The 21,774-nt window shown below is 39.0% G+C and overlaps 1 protein-coding gene across 1 annotated transcript in view; it reads right to left on the reverse strand.

The window, feature by feature from the left end:
- Positions 1–21,774, reverse strand: part of pla2g4aa (phospholipase A2, group IVAa (cytosolic, calcium-dependent)) — a 48,795-nt gene that overhangs the window by 11,936 nt on the left and 15,085 nt on the right. Inside the window, exons 9-14 of the mRNA XM_017704135.2 lie at positions 21,015–21,237; positions 14,250–14,364; positions 10,633–10,770; positions 7,393–7,482; positions 3,704–3,769; positions 2,212–2,451 (exon numbers count right to left, since the gene is read on the reverse strand). Coding sequence (XP_017559624.1) covers positions 2,212–2,451; positions 3,704–3,769; positions 7,393–7,482; positions 10,633–10,770; positions 14,250–14,364; positions 21,015–21,237 — 872 coding nt within the window. The remainder of the gene's footprint in view (positions 1–2,211; positions 2,452–3,703; positions 3,770–7,392; positions 7,483–10,632; positions 10,771–14,249; positions 14,365–21,014; positions 21,238–21,774) is intronic.

Consider the following 21,774-nt stretch of genomic DNA (forward strand, 5'->3'; position numbering starts at 1 on the left):
TCTTCTTTGATTAGTTTTGTTTAAAGCCCGGGCTTGTAGATAGTCTCTTTGCCATGTATTGCTTCTTTCCACAGAGCTACTGCGCGTTATTTCTGACTGTTAGTTCCTGGTCTCTTGTTTTTTGACCTGCCTTTTGCCTGATCCCTTTTGGACTTTTTGTCTGGTTAGGTTTGTTTTTGTGTATATTGTCTTTTCTGGGTTTGACCATGCCTGTGACCTGACTACGATTGTGGATTCTGTTTGCACTAATAAAGCCTCTCATTCACCTTTTATCTGTGAGGTTCTGCGTCATTCTGTCATGTTACAGCTCCCACGGTAAAAAAAAACCTAATAATTCAGTATGCAGATCTTAGATATGTTATTATCTTATGATCTTTTTTAAAACCAAGGCATTCATAGAGACAGTAATACGCTAAATATATACAAAATTATAATTTATAGGGCACTTTCATTTAGGAGGTGTCTGTCCCAAACACTGACCACAAAATTTGCATTTCAATGCTTTTTTAAATTGCTTTTAGTGAAGTTGAAGATTTATGAAAATTTATATTTGTTATGAGTTTCATCTTTAAATACACTGTAAAAAAAATCATTAGTTCAACCTAAAAAAACTACTTCATGTAACAACAAATAAATTAACTAGTTTTATTCAACCTAAATAAATACTTTAAATAAATGATTCTTTTAATCAATTTTTTTAGTTGTTCAACTGTTTCTTTCTACAAGAAGTCGTTTTTTTAGATTAATCTGATAAGCTGTTTTTTTACAGTTTAAAAAACTTTATTCAAACACAGTTTTAGCATGTAGGCGGGGCCTTATTTTAGCCACGCCCCTGCATTTCAGAGCTGGAAGAGCATCCCTGTTCCTCATGGCCACATGGTCCCACTGTTTTGAAGTAAATGTATCCCAAAGTCTGAAAATCAGTATGCACATTAAGATTTGTCACTAGTGAGACATTTCCTGCAACTTAGTAAACTTTTTATGTTTTAAAATATGATGATTTTATGTGTGTACAACTGTTCAAAGCTGTGTTTGCTGGTCATGTATTGGCTGCGGTTTTAAGTTCTTCTCAAAATTAGCTAAAATTGTCACTAGTGAAACAGTCACTAATGAAACAGTCACTAATCAAAGTCACTACCAAAACAGTCATTACTGAAACAGTGACTAATGAAACAGTCACTACCGAAGCAGTCACTACTGAAACAGTCACTATGGAAAGTCACTACCGACACAGTCACTATTGAAACAGACACTACTGAAACGGACACTACTGACACAGTTACTACTGAAACAGACACTACCAAAACAGTCACTACTGAAACAGTTACTACCAAAACAGTCACTATTGAAACAGTCACTACTGAAATAGTCACTATTGAAACAGTCACTACCGAAGCAGTCAATACTGAAGCAGTCACTACCAAAACAGTAACTATTGAAACAGTCACTACTGAAACAGTCACTATTGAAACAGTAACTACTGAAATAGTAACTACAGAAACAGTCACTACTGAAACAGTCTCTACCGAAGCAGTCTCTACCAAAACAGTCACTATTGAAACAGTTACTACTGAAAGGCACTACCAAAACAGTCACTATTAAAACAGTCACTACTGAAAGTCACTACCGAAGCAGTCACTACTGAAATAGTCACTACCGAAACAGTCACTACAGAAACAGTCACTACTGAAGCAGTCATCAACAAAACAGTCACTATTGAAACAGTTACTACTGAAATAGTCACTATTGAAACAGTCACTACTGAAATAGTCACTACCGAAACAGTCACTACCGAAGCAGTCACTACCAAAACAGTCACTATTGAAACTACCGAAACAGTCACTACTGAAACACTTGGTAAAGTTTTGGTAGCGTTTTGATTGTTTTGGTAGTGACAAAATGGAATGTCCAGTCATTAGTGTTAATAAAATAAGCACAATTAACATTTATAGGGTCAATCAAAGCAAAAGGATTTTAGTTTAAAATCCTCAGTTTAATTTTTTAAAACATTCACTTTTTACTAACCAAAGTGGACATGCAAGCTCACCAAGTCCTCTGGGGACAGATTTTAATCAGTTAAAGAAGACAAAGACACATATTCCTAGAAGGTTTTAAAGGCAGACTTAATACTTCTATTTAAACTCTTTATGCTGAGTTGTGAAGCAGTTAGAGGAGAAAGTCTGGCTCAAACAACAGCAACCGTTGTCACACCTGTGATGGCGTCCACCTCCTCATCCACCGAGACCTGGTGCATGATTCCGCTGCAGGGTGTGAAGGGTGTGGTGGAGTTCAGGTTCAGGCCCAGCATGAAGTTATGAACCTTCCCTGCTCGACCTTCACGCGTGTTAAAGAGAGACGAGTCGCCCACCACAGACGAGAACATCCACTGGACCCAACTGGCCTGAGCGTGACGCTGACGCTCATCCTCCACTTCCGCACTCTCGGTACCAGCTGAGAGAGACAGAGAGAATGAGAGAGAGAGCAGAGAGAGAGAGAGAGAGAGAGAGGGAGAGAGAGAACAGAGACAGAGAGATCAAGAGAGAAAGAGAGAGACAGAGAGAGAGAGAGCAGAGACAGCGAGAGAGAGAGAGAGAGCAGAAAAAGAGAGGGAACAGAGACAGAGAATAGAGAGGGAGAGAGAAAAAAGAGAAAGAGAGAGAGAACAGAGGAAGAGAGAGAGAGCAGAGAGAGAGACAGAGAGAACAGAGAGGGAGAAAGGGAGAGAGAACAGAGAAAGAGAGAACATGGAAAGAGAGAGAGAGCAGAGAGAGACAGAGAACAGAGAGGGAGAAAGAGAGATAGAGAACAGAGAGGGAGAGAGAAAGGAGAGTCACAAAGGGTGACAGAACAGAGAGAAAAAAACAGACAGAAGACAGAAAGTAAGAAACAGAGGGAGAAGGAAAGGAAGATGATATAAAATGAAAAGAGAGATAGAGACAGAAAGAGAGAGATAGAGAGAACAGAGAGAGAGAACAGAGAGGGAGAGAGAGGGAGAGAGAAAACAAAAGAGAGAGAACAGAGAGAGGGAGAGAGAGGGAGAGAGAAAACAAAAGAGAGAGAACAGAGAGGGAGAGAGAGGGAGAGAAAGAGAGAACAGATAGGGAGAGAGAAAGAACAGAGAGGGAGAGAGAGGGAGACAGAGGGAGAGAGAAAGGGAGTCACAAAGGGAGAGAGAACAGAGAGAAAAAAACAGACAGAAGACAGAAAGTGAGAGACAGAGGGAGAAGGAAAGGAAGATGATATAAAATGGAGGGAAAGAGAAAAAGAAAAACGTGAAAGAGAGAGGGAGAAGATAGAAAAAGACGAGTAAAAAAAAAAATCCAGAAAGCGAGCGAGAGAGATAGATAAATATAGAGAGAGACAGAGAAGTGAGACTGATGCCTTGCATGATAACCGTGTTCTTTAACAGCTGGTGGGTTTGGACTGTATGTGTGACTTTTGTACACAGTATACAGTTTAATTCTAACATAACCTACAGTTCTACAATATAATGTATAACTTCATAAGATAAACTAGGCTTTTATACTATAATGTACTGTTCTATAATATAACCTGTAAATCTATTACATAATGTATATTCTGTTATATAACTTTAACATAATATAGCCTATAATTTTACAATATAACATAGTCTATAATTGTAATATATAACCTTGTATTCCTGTAATATAATGTATTGTTCTATGATGTAGGAGTGGCTCACCCCTCCGAGGCTCCTCTTCGTTATCTGTTGAGTCGTTTCCAACAATCTGCTCGAGTTTAATTTGCTCTAAAATAAGAGACGTCATAGAATAAAGATCTACATTCCTGTAAAGCCTCTGACACAGTTCAGCAACAAGACTCATCACTGTGATCACTCAGCTGGACAGTCAGGTCAGTGATGACAGGGCTCAACATTGTCCATCCATCATACAGACAGATATACAGAAGGACATGAGGGAACATGCCTTTAAGTTCCACCGTACTGCAAATCAGAAACAGGCCACGTGCTGTTATCCTGAACCAATTCGTTCATACAGGACTGTTCTTGTGTGGTAATACTTTCTATGAATGTCACGTTTGTAAGCATATATAAACACATTCATAACATGTTATAATGGATTCATAAGGCATCATAAACATGGCTATAAATATTTATAAAATGCATTACACGTTATAGCCATGCTTACTATGCATTATGAATTGTTAACATAATGCATTATATGTACTGTTCATAACAAATTATAAGAGCTCATAAGCTGCATTTGTCCGCTCTAAGTGAAGCATACTGTACTAAAGCCTCCTCCAGTGTTAAGAGTGAGGCTTCAAGTTGAAGTGTTTACTGAAGGATTTACTAAAACACTAAAACATCCACAATGAAGCTCATTACAGGCTTCAAATGTCAGAGTTTAAACTAGTGCTGCCATCAGTGTTTTACCCAATGTGGGAAAGTCAATGTACACCACTGTTAATGTACACCACCGTTAGCCTGGTACTAACTAACACTGCATATCCAATATTATACTGTTTGGAGCATCTGAATATTCAGGACTGAAGCCCCCAAGAGCACCAGCGCTGAGAAATAAAATATTGAAAATCTTAGGCCGTAAATAAACGGTATTTGTCTTTATGCTCTCCAACCTGGGACTGACTTCTTTGGCATTGACAGTACAACATGTTATTAACACTACTTATAATGCCTTATATTAACGATTCATAATGCATAATAAACATGGCTATAAAGTGTAATTCAGTGTAACTCATTTTTATAATCATCCTTAACCATGTTTATAATGCCTTATGAATGCGTTATAAAATGTTATAAATGTGTTTATAGATGCTTACAAACATAACATTCTTAGAAAGTGTTACCTCTTGTGTTTGTGACGGTAATTATGAGCTGGATTGTTTTTATTTACCTTAATGAATGATTACCTCTCATTGTCATTTATGTATTCTACTTTCATATGTTTGCACTGCCTCGTGAGCAACTTGAAAATATCAAGAAATAATTATTAAAGTTTGTGTATCTGGCTTTACATGTTGTCATCTGTCAGCTGCCGTGTTTCAGGAAGCTGTTACTGTATATTCAAACAGCACTCTGTTGCAGTGGGACATTCCCTAAAGGGGAATTCTAGTTATTTTTCATAAAATTCTACATAATTAAGCGGCTCAGATGTGAACAGAGTCAGTCAGAGAGGTTTAGTATGAAATGCTCTGTTCTAAAGAAACTTAAGTGTCAGAATTATCTACAGTGGTGGTGATAGGAACCAGACATCCACCTCTAAAAGCTCCCTCACAGAAAGTTATTACATGAAATGGTTAGATGTATACTACCTCAATGTCTGATAATCGTTTAATAATAATTTTGTGACAAAAACTTTGGTCTAAAATGTATTTTAATTCACTTATATTAATCCATTCATGGTGGAGGGGCATGTGCAGTGAAAAACTAGTGCAATTTCCTTTTAAGGAGGAGTATCAGTAGCTTTAGAAAGATCGAATAGGATTCAACAATGTGTTGCTTATTGAACAGCCTTTGCAATTCTGATACCTGCAGAAGGACACAGCACACATATTTAACAATTAAACCACTAGACACCTGTATGTGGGTCCACACTTCAATATCTCACTCTTATAGCACCGTTACATACATATTAACTTATTTATGTTATGTTACACAAGTTATGTAGTATTCATTCAGTCTTAAAGGGCACATATCATTGAAAAGTGTGTGTGATGTAACATCTAGTCACTATTAAACGTTCCAAAGATTGTATTGCTTACTCTCCAGTACACAGCCCAAACACAATTGACTGTTTTGTGATGTCAAAAAAAAAAAAAAAACATTTTTGTTGGCCACAACTTAGTAAGGCATGGAAAAGAGATCCTAATGTGTGGCCACAACTTAATGAGGGTTGGGAAGAGATCCTAATGCCTGGCCACGACTTAATAAGGCTTGGGAAAAGATCCTAATGCGTGGCCACGAATTAGTAAGGCTTGGGAATGAGATCTTATTGCATGGCCATGACTTAGCAATGCTTGGGAACAAGATTTTAATGCGTGGCCATGACTTAGTAAGGCTTAAGGAGAACCTTATGCCTGGCCACGACTTAGTAAGGCTTGGGAACAAGATCTTAATGCATGGCCATGACTTAGTAAGGCTTGAGGAGAACCTTATGCCTGGCCACGACTTAGTAAGGCTTGGGAACAAGGTCTTAATGCGGGGCCATGACTTAGTAAGGCTTGGGAACAAGGTCTTAATTCGGGGCCATGACTTAGTAAGGCTTGGGAACGAGATCCTAATGCATAGCCACAACTTAGTAAGGCTTGAGAATGAGATCCTATTGCGTGGTCATGGCTTAGTAAGGCTTGGAGATCTTTACTAAGTTGTGACTATGCATTAGGATCTCATTCCTACAGAGCCCCGCTGGTGACATCCTGTATAAATGAAAATAATGGGTGGGAATGAGATCCCAATGCATGGCCACAACTTAGTAAGGCATGTGAATAAGATGATTAAGTCATGGCCACGGCTTAGTAAAGCGTTGTAATGAGATCCTACTGCAAGGCCATGACTTAGCAAGCTGTGATCTCATTCCCATGCCTTACAAAGTCATGGCCACGCATTAGGATCTCGTTCCCACATGTTAATAAGGCATGGCCACGCATTATTTTTTATTTATACAGGATGTCACCAGCGGGGCTGTAATGTTCCTATTTTTGTGATTTTTATTTATCTATTTAATTTGGGGATGGTGTAGTGGTGCAGTGGGTAGCACTGTCGCCTCACAGCAAGAAGGGCCTGGGTTCAATTCCCTGGTCCTCTCTGTGTGGAGTTTGCATGTTCTCCCCGTGTCTGCATGAGTTTCCTCCAGGTTCTCCAGTTTCCTCCCACAGTCCATGGACATGCAGTCAGGACAACTTGGACATGCTACATTGCCCCTAGGTGTGTGTGACTGTGTCTGTCTGTCTGCCCTGCGATGGACTGGTGACCTGTGACCACTGGGATAGGCTCCAGCATCCTCCCTGTGGCCCTGAGGGAGAAGTGGCTAACAGTGTGTGTGTGTGTGTGTGTGTGTGTGTGTGTGTGTGTGTGTGTGTGTGTGTCAATCTTAAAGGTACAGTAAGAAAAACAGCCTGAGGGAAAAAAATAAAACACAAGACTATAAGAATAATGATGCAGTGTGGCCCTCAACAGTAACAAATGAATAACAAGCCTGCATTTTAAGAGGACTTCTGTGACTGTGTGCTGTGAACATCCTACAGGTTTCAGCTCAGCCGTCTAAAGGCATCTGGAGTAAAACACAGTCGTGTCTTACAGATCAGCATCTCCTAGATAAGATTCCAGCGTACACAACAAAACAATATGACTCTAGTTATGTGAAGCACTGAGGCTGAACTGCTGCTTACCAAGTTCTTCCTCCATTGTGCTGCCGTCTGTGGTCTCCTTCACCCCCAGGACCCGGTTAAACAGGATAGAGAACGCACTGCCCCACACACCTACAGCATACCACAAACCAATTTAGACACCCAGCCTGCAAGACTACACAGGTTTTTAAGACTACACAAAGGTTTTACGTCAGTAAATCAGTAACAAATTACAAATACGGTACACTCTTAAAAAGGATGGTTCCTCTAGGGTTCTTTAGTAAAGAAAATGGTTCGATATAGAACCTTTTGCATGATTTAAGGGTTGTTTGCATCATGAAATCTTTCTTCAGACTGACTAAGAATGCACTATAGATGGTTCTATATAGAACCTTTTTGAAAATAACTCTTCTATTGTAACAAGCCTGACATTGCAACAATAGCAGAAACCTTTTGTGGTCTATACAGAACCCTTTTCAAAAAGGTTCCACATAGAACCATCTACAGCACATTCTCCGTCAATCTGGAAAACCCTTTAATCATGAGTGTTTGAGTGTTTTATACAGAACCATTTTCTTTAATAAAGAACCCCTGAAGAACCATCAGTACACTGAGCACTTTATAACTCTTTTGAGTATAATTACATTACAGCTGGTCGATGCTGCAAAATCTAATAACATTAGCTCCAATGGTAAAAGTAAACAAGCAAACTTCAGACACCAAATGCATCTTAGCAACTGTGTAAGTTTATTTTTTGACCAAACTATTACATCCACCAAACCTGGACTACATACATGCGCTGTCTGTTTCAAATGCTACCGTTCAAAAGTTTGGAATCACTTGCTGTAGTAACAATTGTTGTTATTTTGTCTCCAATTAAATGTAAAGTAATACAATGTGGATATCAAGGGCACAAATCTTATTTAAATGTTACACAGATCTGTTTTACATATAAACAAACAGAACAAAACTAATTCCATTTCCCTGCCTTTTTAAACAACCTCCCACACGTCCAGTCGGACACTGAAGGATGACTGACTACCCGCTTCAGACCAGCTGCCCTCGCCCCAGCTACCGCCACCTGCCTTGGACTAGCTGCCCATCCTATACTGAGGTTTTCATAGACTCCTTGCTATTACTACTACTAATGCTACTACTACTATTAATATTGGTAGTATTTGTAGATCGTTTGACCAGAGGAGGATGGGGCCCCCCTTGTGAGCCTTGGTTCCTCCCAAGGTTTCTTCCTCAAGTCTGAGGGAGTTTGTCCTTGCCACTGTTGCCCCTGGCTTGCTCATCTGGGGGTTTTTACATTCATGTTAAAACTTTGTCCTGACTGGAATTCTGTGAAGCTGCTTTGTGACAACATCAGTTGTAAAAAGCGCTACAAATAAATTTGATTTGATGTTTTCAAATTATATCTGAGTCACTTTTACATGAGGTCCTAGATCAGATGTATTTCTGATTTGGGGCCGCGCGACCTGGATGAGATCCAAACAAGTTTTTTCCACTACGCAAAAACTATTGTTCAAAGTTGACAAGGCAGCAGAGCCAAACCTGTCAAAGTCAGCAAATGCAGCAAAAGCAAAAACAATCAACTTTTTTCACCCTCATCTCGCTCTAATAACAAAACTAAGAGCTGCTCAGAGTGAATCATCTTTGTTATGAAGACTTGTTCTGCTGGTTAGTTGGCTGTCCATGACCCACGTGGTTCATTCAGGTGACGTTACTGGAGTCACTTATCTACACAACCGTGAATTATCAGTTTAAGACTTTTTGTTGTTTCTCAGCTTTTGACCAAATTTGAAAATACCTGTGGTCTTTTACACTGAGTGTAAATTTCATGATGAAAATAGCTTTGAAAAAATTCTGGTTTCATTGACTTACATTAAAAGTTTTTTTTTTCCTTCTCCTGTAAAGTTACTGTTTTGGAGATACAAGGTTTTGATCCGTCAACACCAAGATACACTGTTGTACGTCTCATGCAGGTTGCATTTGCCAACTCTGATGTCAAGTTGACAAAACATCTTCGTCAAGTGACTCTGATTTTTTCCCCAACATTAAGATTAGCCGAAACACTTTCTGGGGTGAAATGATGTAGCCATTGTAGTCAGTGTGTCACATCAGTCTTTATGCTAGAAAACAGGTACTGGAATAAGCACTTATAAACGCTTATGTGGGCATATGTCAGTTGTCATGACGATCTTATGTAGCTCTCATGTAGCCTTATGAGCACTGACCTGCAGTAAAGTATTACCAAGTATTACAACAACCTGGCAAAACGCATTAATAGATGTTTAATTCACTTTTATAAGAATTCTGTGAATAGAATGATGAACAACACACTGTAGACATTATTTTACATTAACCTTTACTTCTGATTTCTGTATTATTGTACCAATAGAAGAACTTTTTTGGGAGCTATACAGAACCCTTTTCAAAAAGGTTCTATACAGAACCAAAAAGGGTTGTTCTATTGTTTCAGTGCCAAGCTTGTATCAATAGAAGAACCCTTTTTAGTGCTATGTAGAATCAATTTCAAAAAGGTTCTATATAGCACCATCCACAGCACATTCTCCATCAATCTGAAGAACCACTTCATGATGCAAAGAACCCTTTTATCATGCAAATGGTTCTTGAATGTTTATAGTTCAATCAAGAACCATTTTCTTTACTAAAGTACATAAAGGGTGTTGTGAGGCGAGAGTGGTTTGGTGTGAACACTCTGTCCTACAGAAGCTTAAACAGTCAGACATGTTGATAGGAACCAGGCGTCCACCTTTAAAAGCTCCGTCACAGAAAGGTCCTACATGAAATGGTTATGAATTCACTGCCTGATGACTGAGACACTGTTTTAAGACAGTTTTGAAAACGTTTTAGCCTAAAACAATTTTTTTTGACTCAGAAGACTCGTGAAGGTTCTCTGGTGGTTCTGGATGGTAAATAAAATGTCTATATTTGTGTGGTAGTCATGGTGACCCCTGGTTCCTATCACCACCACTGTAAAGAAATCTGAATTGGTAAGTTTCTCTACAGTAAAGCATTTAACATCAAACCACTCTGGATGACTTGTTTACATCTTGAGAACTGAATTATGCAGAAATTTAGAACAATTCCTCTTTAATTTTTATCTACAGCTTCACAGAGTCATACTGATCATCTGATACCTGGACGAGCATGTTGTAATGTTTTATGCACAAACAAGATTTTCTCTAGTGGACAAAATGAAATTGTCAGACATGTGCCATAATGATGTAATGATATGGCTAGCTGGACTCTTACCCATGAGGAAGTGCAGTGGGTTCTCCTCGTACTTTTTCACCACGCTGCCCATGAAGAACTTGCTGCCGAAAAGCTCGGGGGGCATGAAGGTGCCGTACTTGGCCATGCCAATCTCGTACGGGCTGAACTCCACCCAGTCTGTCTCGGGGAAATACAGGGAAATGTGTAAAGTTAGTACGGCAAGCATTTCCACCTGAAACTGCAACGTTTACATGAACCTATGACACTCAGGTATCATAGTCAGTCTGAATGGGCCTTTCATAGATTCCTTTCATTCATTCCTTCCCACAGAAATAATTCATTAGAAATATCTCAGCCTGAGTCACTGTTTTCTAATCAGCCCTGTCATGTCAGGTGTTGTGTGACAACTGCTTTCTCTAAAAATTCCTATAATAACAGATGAAGCTGAGTTGGTGTGATGTTAACTCAGGTCAATGGAGAACCGAGAGTCGATCATTATTCCAGCAACCACGAGCAACATTTGCATATCTGCCACCACTTTAAACAAATCTAAACAAATGTGTTTGGCCTGCGTCTCCGTGCTGGCCGAGAAGGAGATATCTGAACAAATACTGACTATTCGGCGTGTGATTTTCACTTTGGGTTGTTGGTTGTTGAGTCATAAAGCCTGGAGAACAACACCAGCGCTGTATTGTGTATAACAGTGTTGGACGTGGACAATGCAAATGATGCATAGCTCCTAGCAATGGGTTATGTAACTATAATACATAGTACTGTGGTAATTACAGTGATTTGCATACAAAGATACTATGGAACTGCAAACAATGCTGCACTGGACTATTTTTCAACTCTACTGGCTATACGTATTAAAATGCCTTGTTATAGTACTGTGCAAAAATTTTAGGCATCTAAGCAAATTTTTAAACAATTTACCTCAGCAGTGAGTTTATCACAACATACATTAGAATAAAGTCATATTCATAATTCAAATAAACATAAAAACAATAAAAAGTAACAAGAATTTCTTGGGTCCATATTTTTCCTTGACACCTTCACAGCCACCACAGAGACTTAATATCATCAATTACATCATGAGCACAATTGACTGAAGCACTGATTGGTCAAACCAAGAGCTGCTGCTTAATTACATATAATACTGTAATACTGGGCTTCCTCGAGGAGAGGTTTGAAAGTGGTTAAACAAACACACTAACATCCAGAAAATCACCATTTATTATATATATATATATATATATATATATATATATAAAATTGTCAGACATGTGCCATAATGATGTAATGATATGGCTAGCTGGACTCTTATCCATGAGGAAGTGCAGTGGGTTCTCCTTGTACTTTTTCACCACGCTGCCCATGAAGAACTTGCTGCCGAAAAGCTTGGGGGGCATGAAGGTGCCGTACTATATATATATATATATATATATAAAATTATATATATATATATATATATATATATATATATATATATATATATATATATATATATATATATATAATTTTATTTTATTATCTATAAATTTTGTTTATTCAAATATTAACACTTTTCCCAGCAAATAAACACAAACTACACAAATAAATAGATCTTGAAAACGTGTCTTGGGTGCCTAAGACTTTCTCGCAAATAAATAAATGTTATAAATCCCAGGATTCAGTAGCTAAATGGACTTCAGTACAAACTAGCTGAGATATTCTGATGTTATAGAATCCATAAATCTTCTCTTTATTTTGTTATAGGACTATAATTCCAGCTCTTATTTAGCATGCAGAAAGATGAGATACTCAACTCCACTCAACTGGCTGAAACTGAAATGTTTGTAGCTTCTAAAAAGCACAAACTGAGAACAATGTGCAATATTTTATATATACAACGTGTAATATTTCCTTTAAATATATATATGTACATATACTATATTGCCAAAAGTATTTGCTTGTCTGCCTTCACACGCATATGAAATTTAGTGACATCCCATTCTTAACGCATAGGGTTTAATATTATGTCGGCCCACCCTTTGCAGCTATAACAGCTTCAACTCTTCGAGGAAGGCTTTCCACAAGGGTTAGGAGTGTGTTTATGGTAATGTTTAACCGTTCTTCAAGAAGCGCATTTGTGAAGTCAGACACTGATGTTGGACGAGAAGGCCTGGCTCACAGTCTCCACTCTAATTCATCCCAAAGGTGTTCTATCTGGTTAAGGTCAGGACTCTGTGCAGGCCAGTCAAGTTCTTCCACACCAAACTGGCTCATCCATGTCTTTATGGACCTGCTTTGTGCACTGGTACGCAGTCATGTTGGAACAGGAAGGGGCCGTCCCCAAACTGTTCCCACAAAGTTGGGAGCATGAAATTGTCCAAAATCTCTTGGTGCTGAAGCATTAAGAGTTCCTTTCACGGGAACTAAGGGGCCGAGCCCAACTCCAGAAAAACAACCCCACACCATAATCCCCCCTCTACCAAACTTTAACCTTGGCACAATGCAGTCAGACGAGTACTGTTCTCCTGGCAACTGACAAACCCAGACTCATCCATCAGAATGCCGGACAAAGAAGTGTGATTCATCACTCCAGAGAACAAGTCTCCACTGCTCTAGAGTCCAGTGGCGGCGCTTTACACCACTGCATTCCACGCTTTGCATTGCGCTTGGTGATGTAAGGCTTGAGTGCAGCTGCTTGGCCATGGAAACCCATTCCATGAAGCTCTCTTTGCTGTTCTGGAGCTAATCTGAAGACCACATGAAGTTTGGAGGTCTGAAGAGATTGACTCTGCAGAAAGTTGGTGACCTCTGCTCACTATGCCCCTCAGCATCCACTGAACCCGCTCTGTCATTTTACGTGGCCGACCACTTCGTGGCTGAGTTGCTGTCGTTCCCAATCGCTTCCACTTTGTTATAATACCACTGACAGTTGACTGTGGAATATTTAGTAGTGAGGAAATTTCACGACTGGACTTGTTGCACAGGTGGTGTCCTTTCACAGTACCATGCTGGAATTCACTGAGCTCCTGAGTGCGACCCATTCTTTCACAAATTGGAACACCTGAATTCAATGATTTGGATGGGTGAGTGAACACTTTTGGAAATATATCCGTATATGTATGTTTTATACAGAACCATGGATTCTTTTCTTTGCACAGTTAAAGGGTTCTTTGCATCATTAAATAGTTCTTCTTCAAATTGATGAAGAATGTGCTATAGATGGTTCTATATAAGACCAAAAGGGGTTCTCATGTTGCTACAATGTCAAGCTTCATATAATAGAAGAACCCTTTTTGGTGCTATATAGAAATGTTTTCAAAAAGGTTCATTAATGAATGCAGCTTTCTGTAAAAGCCTAAAAATTACATGGAAAAACTACAGTATGTCTAGCCTCTGGTTCTGCAGCTCTCTCGTGTGCCAGTTTAACCAACTTGAACTTGGCTGATTTTCAACCTGATAAAAAGGTATTGTTGTGTGTTCAGTCTTGTTTTGTAGACAGAAAACAAGCTTTGTTTTTTGACACTGTAAGTGCGGACCTCTGTCAGTACAGCATGGAAATCTAATGAAAATGTAATTCAATATTTGAGAACTGTAATAAAGAATGAAGGTAATGCAGAGACTGAAGACTTGGTTTACACTGTGCTTTCTCAAAGTGACCTCCTTACCGGCAAACATGAGCTCAGAAACTCTGGGTTTGACGTGCAGGCAGGTGAAGAGAGGCAAGGGGCTCTGACCTTCATTAATCTTCTCCTGCATGGAGCTCAATTTTGTGTCCATCCGCTGTAATAAACATATACAAACACACACAATATGTAATAATATGTCACAGATGAATTACACAGTATCACATATATGTTAACACCTATAAGCAATACCAATTCCCATACACACATACAATATCTCACAAAAGTGAGTGGACCCCTTGCATTTCTGCAAATATTATGTCTTTTCATGGGACGACACTATAGAAATGAAACTTGGATATAACTTAAGGTAGTCAGTGTGCAGCTTGTATAGCAGTGCAGATTTACTGTCCTCTGAAAAGAACTCAACACACAGACATTAATGTTGTGTCGTTGTCCCTCCCTGGTTTCATGTGACTCGTTAGAGTTACAAGGTTCCAGGTGTGAATGGGGAGCAGGGCTGTTAAATTTGCTGTTTTGGGTACAATTCGCTCATACTGGCAACTGGACATTTAACATGGCACGTCATGGCAAAGAACTCTCTGAGGATGTGAGAAATAGAGTTGTTCTCCGCAAAGACAGCCTAGGCTATAAGAAGATTGCTAACACCCTGAAACTGAGCTATAGCACAATGGCCAAGGTCATACAGTGGTTTTCTAGGACAGGTTCCACTCGGAAGAGGCCTCACCAGGGTCGACCAGAGAAGTTGAGTCCATGTGTTCAGTGTCATATCCAGAGGTTGGCTTCAAAAAACAGATACATGAGTGCTGCCAGCATTGCTGCAGAGGTTGAAGAAGTGGGAGGTCAGTCTGTCAGTGCTCAGACCATACACTGCATAATGCATCAACTTGGTCTGCGTGGCCGTCGTCCCAGAAGGAAGTCTCTTCTGAAGCTGGCGCACAAGAAAGCCAAGAACATGGATTACTGGAACCATGTCGTGTGGTCTGATGAGACCAAGATAAACTTGTTTGGCTCAGATGGTGTCCAGCATGTGTATCGGTGCCCTTGTAAGGAAACTGCACCACATGGCAGTTTTCCAACACGATAACGACCCCAAACACACCTCCAAGATGACAACTTCCTTGATGAAGCTAAAAGTGATGGACTGGCCAAATATGTCTCCAGACCTAAACGCAATTGTGCACCTGTGGGGCATCCTCAAGCGGAAGGAGGAGGAGCACAAGGTGTCTAACATCCACCAGCTCCGTGGTGTCATCATGGAGGAGTGGAAGAGGATTCCAGTAACAACCTGTGCAGCTCTGGGGAATTTCATGCCCAAGAGGGTTCCGGCAGTGCTAGATAATAATGGTGGTCACACTAAATATTGACACTTTGAGCACAATTTGGACATGTTCACTGTCTACTTTAAGTTATATCCAAGTTTCATTTCTATAGTGTCGTCCCATGAAAAAATAGAACATTTGTAGAAATGTGAGGGGTGTACTCACTTTTGTGAGATACAGTATGAGTAAAAGCCTATAATGTCATAATATACATATGTAGTACATGTAATAATAATGTCCCATGTGTTACACATATATATTTAAAATTCTTTATTATATACATACGTCAATACACTGTAGGTAATAATTAAATGTTGTGCATCTATTACATGATGCATCTAATACATCTAATACATGAATGCGTAATAAAAATATGTCTCATTCATATAATACATGTGAGCACTTATAGTTTGCACCATATATATTTTATATATATAGTTGTAAGCAAAGGTTTTGGCCCCTTTGGTCAAATTCCATGTTTTTGTTGATTTTCTAAGTGAACATTTTAATGCACAATTACTGTTTATTTACTTAATGTAACATAAAACAATATGCATATATTATTACTGCATGTAATATATGATATTTCTAGTAATGTTTCTAGTATCATGTTTTGGGTGTAATTTCAGACTCTGAATGAAGTCTTAAATCACACATTAGCAAAGTGACCAAAACAGCCTTGTTCCGCCTACGAAATATTCCCAAACATGTTTTTAACTCAACAGGATGAAATGTAGCTCATTCACTGTTTTATTTCAAGTAGACTGGGCTACTGTCATACTTCTCACAGGTCTTCCATAGAAGTCAGTTGAGAAACTATGGCTAATTCAGAACCGTGCTGGCAAACTTTTAACCAAAACTGGGAAGAGATAACACATTATTCCTGTTCCAGCTACAATGCACTGACCCCCTGTTTCTTTTAGAATTGACTTTAAAGCCCTTATACTTGTACATAAAGCTCTTAATGGTGTATATACAGCAGTGGTGCTTGAAAGTTTATGAACTTTCTATATTTACATTAGAATTTTCTATATTTCTGCATAAATTTGACCTAAAACTTCATTAAAACTCCTAATAGTAGACAAAGAGAACCAAATGAAACAAATGAGACAAAAATATTAGACTTGGCCATTTATTTATAGAGGAAAATGGTCCAATACACCTGATCTGTGAGTCGCATAATTTCACTGTAATTTTAAAACTCTAGATGTACATTGCCTCATGGTAAAATGTCAAAAATGAAACAGACCAACAAAAATGGTCTGAAATTGGGGGAAAAAAATCTTGTTACTTTAATTGTCTTTAGAATGAATATTATTCACGTCTCCTGTAATGTTACCATTTTGGAGAGTTTTTTTTCGACAGTGGCAATATGTATCTATAGCTAATAAGAGTTTTCTAGGCTTAACCCTAAACCTAATCTCTGGTCCAAAAAGAAAAAAAAACAAAATATGGAGGTTAGCTTTGTTTTTCTAGTCTTCAAAGTCAGGACAATGCATTAAAACACACACACACACACACACACACACACACACACACACACACACACACACACACACACACACACACACACACACACAAGAAAACAGTCGAACACCTCCGCCTCGTAAATCCAGTTCTAAAGGGTGCACATTTTTCCCATAGCTAGAGAACCGGCTTTTCACTTTACTGTCTCTTCTTAATTTATGTCTGTACAAAAAACAAAAACTCGTATCTCAAAGCTTCCTGGAGGAGCCGTTAGTTTTGGAGATACAGAGTTTCCTTTAGTGGGCAGCAGCGATAAGTGCACTTTGAATTGTAGAGTTTGGATGTTAAATGCCAGGAAACACTGCACTGTGGGCAGCAGCGCTGAGAGATATGGCCTAAAAAAATACTGCAATTAACCCCTGCTTTTCTGTAAAAGAACACAGAATGTTTTTCTAACTCTAATTAAACACGCAGAGAACACAGCCTTCCTGCAGGCCTGTCAGGAGGTTTTATGTGCTGAGATCATGGGTGTGCCTCATTATTGTCAATGAGCCCGAGAGAAAATGTCAGACATTGTTTTACTTCCAACACAAGGCTCAGAAATCTGTATTAATAATATGAGGCTATAAACAGTACAAACACTAATCTAACTAATATAATGTGGTACTGATAAAATTAAAGGCTCAGAAGTTGGAAACAAAATCTTGACTTAACAGCCTTACAGCCATAGTTATGCCAAAATGTAGCTGTCATGAAGAAAATATGCACTGAGTGGAAGAACACTGACTGCTTAAATGAAAACCACCCACAGTTGAACATGAGAAAAACAAAGGAGGAATATTTTGAAGGCTTTTTAGGGTCAAAGAGCTTAACTGACCTGCTTTAAATATATAGAACAAGCAGAACAAGCTTGGACAGACCCCTCTGGAAGATTCAAGCCTTTAGAAAGTAGTTCATTAAGAGTTAAATATAGAAGTATGATGTCTCAAAGAACCATTTGAATGGATAGACAGCTTTTTGCATGGTTAATTTGGTCTGTGAATGAAAACAATGGTTCTGTATACACTATATGGCCAAAAATATGCAGACAGCTTAAAATAATCACACCTCTATGAGTTTGTTGTACATCGCATACCAAAATCATGGGCATTAATGTGGTGTTGCCCCCTTTATGGCTATAACAGTCTCCACTCTTCTGGGAGGCTTTCCACAAGATTTTGGAGTGGGAATTTGTGCCCATTCACTCAAAAAAACATCTGTGAGGTCAAACACAGATGTTGGACAAGAGGACCTGGCTCACAATTGAAGTTCCAGTTCATCCCAGAGGTGTTCAGAGGGGTTGAGGGCAGGGGCCACTGCAGGTCACTGGAGTTCCTCCACACAAAACTCATCAAATCATGTCTTTATGGAGCTTGCTTTGTGCACTGGGTCTCAGTCATGCTGGAACAGTGGAGGGTCGTCCTCAAACTGCTGACAAAAAGCTGGAACCAAATAACTGTCAAAAATGTCTTTGTGTGCTGTAACATTAACATCACCCTTCACTGGAACTAAAGGGCCTAAACCCTGAAAAACAGCCCCAGCCCATTATCCCTCCTCCACCAAACTTTACTGTTGCCACTACGCATCGGTAGGTAGCGTCTCCTGGCATCCACCAAACTCAGACTCATCCATCAGACTGCCAGATAGTGAAGCATGATTCAACACTACAGAGAACATGTTTCCACTGACCCAGTCTGGTGGCAGTGTGCTTTACACCGCTCCAGTAATGCCTGGCATTGAGCATAGTGACCTTAGGCTTGTGTGCAGCTGCTTGGTCATGGAACCCATTTCATAAGCTCCCGTCATACAGTTCTTGTGCTGATGTTGCTTCTAGAAGTGGTTTGGAACTTTGTAGTGAAGTAAGCAACAGAGGTCTTCGGCACTCAGTGGCCCCACTCTGTGAGTTTTTGCATGGCCTACCGCTTTGTGGCTGTTACACTTTGACACTTTCATTTCACAGTAATAGTACTTAGAGTTCACTGAGGAAGATCTAGCAGAGCAGAAAAGGTGCCTATGACAGTGCCATGTAAAGTCACTGAGCTCTTCAGTACGACCCATTCCACTGCCAGTGTTTGTCTATGGAGACTGCATGGTTATGTGCTTGGTAAAGAACCTCTTTTGCACTTTACAGGACAGCTGAAGTTGAAGTGTGTATGCATTTGCTTCTACAGCAATTAAAATTTAAACGATAATGTTTGCAATGCACCCTCAAAGTAGTCTGGGTCTCTGCTAGTGAGATCTCAGTTTATCTTAAAGTGGTTTAACATCTCCGTCTACCAGGAAAAGGTCAAGTTTCACGCCTCAGAAAGTCTCTCACTGAAAGCTATTTTGCTTTAAAGCCAATCTGATATCAAATTTGAGCAGTTTTAGTTCATGTCCATGATCATATTAAGCCTGATTAATCATATCATTCAAATTTTCTAACATCTGACGAAGTCACTGTGTATTCGTTAATATTAACCAATAATGTGATGATTTGTTCCCCCATTACCACAGCTCCCACCTATCATCGAGAGAAATGCTCAGCCAGTTCAGAGACCCTCCTTGATGCTGTTTCCCTCACAAATATTCCACAGTCCAGAAAGAGAATGTGTTATGATGTCCAGTTCATGTTGACTTTAACGCTTTAAGGCAAGAAAGTCACTATTACTTCTCTGTTATTAGGGAATTCCACAGATTTTCCAAAATTCCAGCATAATTAAATGCAGTTGTTTACATCTTTAAGACGTGAACAAAGTTATTCAGAGTGGTTTTGTCATGTAACACTCTGTTCTGGTAAAACTGTTCACAGTGGTGGTGATAGGAACCAGACGTCCACATGTCTATCATTTTACGATAGATTTGAAATTTTGGCCTAAAATTTTAATGTTTTTTTAAATGCAAGAGCCAAAATGACTACAAGGAAGACCCACACAAATCAGCACAGCTGTCAGCAAAGCTGCAGGAAGGATCTTGCACAATCCCCTCCACCCTCTTCATAACTCTTCCCAGCTAGTGCAACTTCGCTTCAACTCAAACCCCCACGGTCTATAAATCCTGCTTTAAACGATGGTTCATTCCAGCTTAGCAGCAATCCATGAACTAAATCCCAGAATACACCACAACCAGCGATACTCACGGATTTATTAAGGCAGTTGTCTGTTCTCTGATGATTAATGTCTGTGGCTTATGTGATTTATGGAAGTGTCAACGCTGCTCTGCTCAGTGAACTAAACAGAAGTTTCTGTAAAATAGTAAACTTTCTGAATCATACTGGACTGAACTCAGTTTTTGCCATAAAATTCCTGCAAACTAAGAGAACGGAGTCTACCCGCAAAAGCAACAGGATACAAAAGTCAGCACATTCTTTCTTATGATATTTTTCATATTCGCATGAATGGTATCCAGGCAGCAGTACAACGTCATTTGCATTTTGTGCATCATTCACAGGCTGACAGAGTACAAAGCAGTCTTTGTATTTAACAGCTTCCACGCAAGCACGGTCCACAGATCTGTAGCTGTATGGACGCTGTCCAAGGAAAAACATGTACCTCCAACACAATAACTTTACAGGCCAACACAGTCTTAACTTTTCATGGAAGTTAATGTAAAGAGGTTTTATACCAAGTAACTGTGGGGCATTTCTATTTGGTCCATTCATGATGAAATTTTCACACAATGTGAACGTATTCAAATGATGTGTAAAAATAAAAATCAACAAAAATAGAGATGCATGTTTTTTTTTTGGACAGAGATGGTGTGTTTCTAGATATGTAACCTTTTGCAAATCTTATGTTAGCCACCCTCTAGTCATTTTAATACTTGTTCCTGTATTTATGTTTATTTCCATTGATTCTAATGGTGTATTGTGCTTTTACAAGCACAAACAGACTTACTGTCCAGCAGAGCAGTGCTAAACAGGGTGTTTTTGGACCGTACTGTAAGTGTATATGAACACATGCATGTGCACATTTCTCACCCCTGGAATGAGCGTTTCTCCAATCAGCATCCCAAATATGTCAGTGAAGGTGACCGGCTGTCCGGCTGCCTTCTTATTCCACAGTGCTTTGATGTAGCGTTTGATGTGCTGGGGCATCAGCAGTTTGAGAGGACTGTTGCTCACACTCTTCATCAGCTCCTCGTTTATCTCTCGGGGGCCTTTAGCTGGAAACTCAGGGTGAGAGTACAGAGTGGACATGTACCTGGGAACACAGCCATAACCATTCAGACAGCACATAATAATAATAATAATAATAATAATAATAATAATAATTGTTAGCAATGTTGTGTTTTATTCAATAATAGCAAGTATACGTAGAAATATACATCTACATAGACATAATGATTGAAATATTATAAAGTAGACATGAAAGATTTAGGTTGTACTCAATATATACTCAATGCATTTCTTGGGAATAAGGAGAAGATATTCAATGATAAACAACATACTCTAACTAGATTTGCATGTTGTCTGAAAGTAAGAAAGAAAATAAGAAGAGAAGAAGAGAAAAAATGAAAGACAGAAGGAAAGAAGAGAAGAAAAATAAATGAAGGAATGATGAAAAATAAAAAATAAAAGAGACAAATGAAAGAATGCAAGAAAGAAAGAAAGGAAGAAAGCAAGAAAGAATGCAAGAAAGAAAAAACAGAAAGAAAGGATGTGATAGAGAAAGAAAGTGATAAAGAAAGAAAAAGGAAGAAAGAAAGAAAGAAAGAAAGAAAGAAAGAGAAAGTGATAA

This window comes from Pygocentrus nattereri, chromosome 17, assembly GCF_015220715.1.
Source record: "Pygocentrus nattereri isolate fPygNat1 chromosome 17, fPygNat1.pri, whole genome shotgun sequence".
NCBI classification, from domain to species: domain Eukaryota; kingdom Metazoa; phylum Chordata; class Actinopteri; order Characiformes; family Serrasalmidae; genus Pygocentrus; species Pygocentrus nattereri.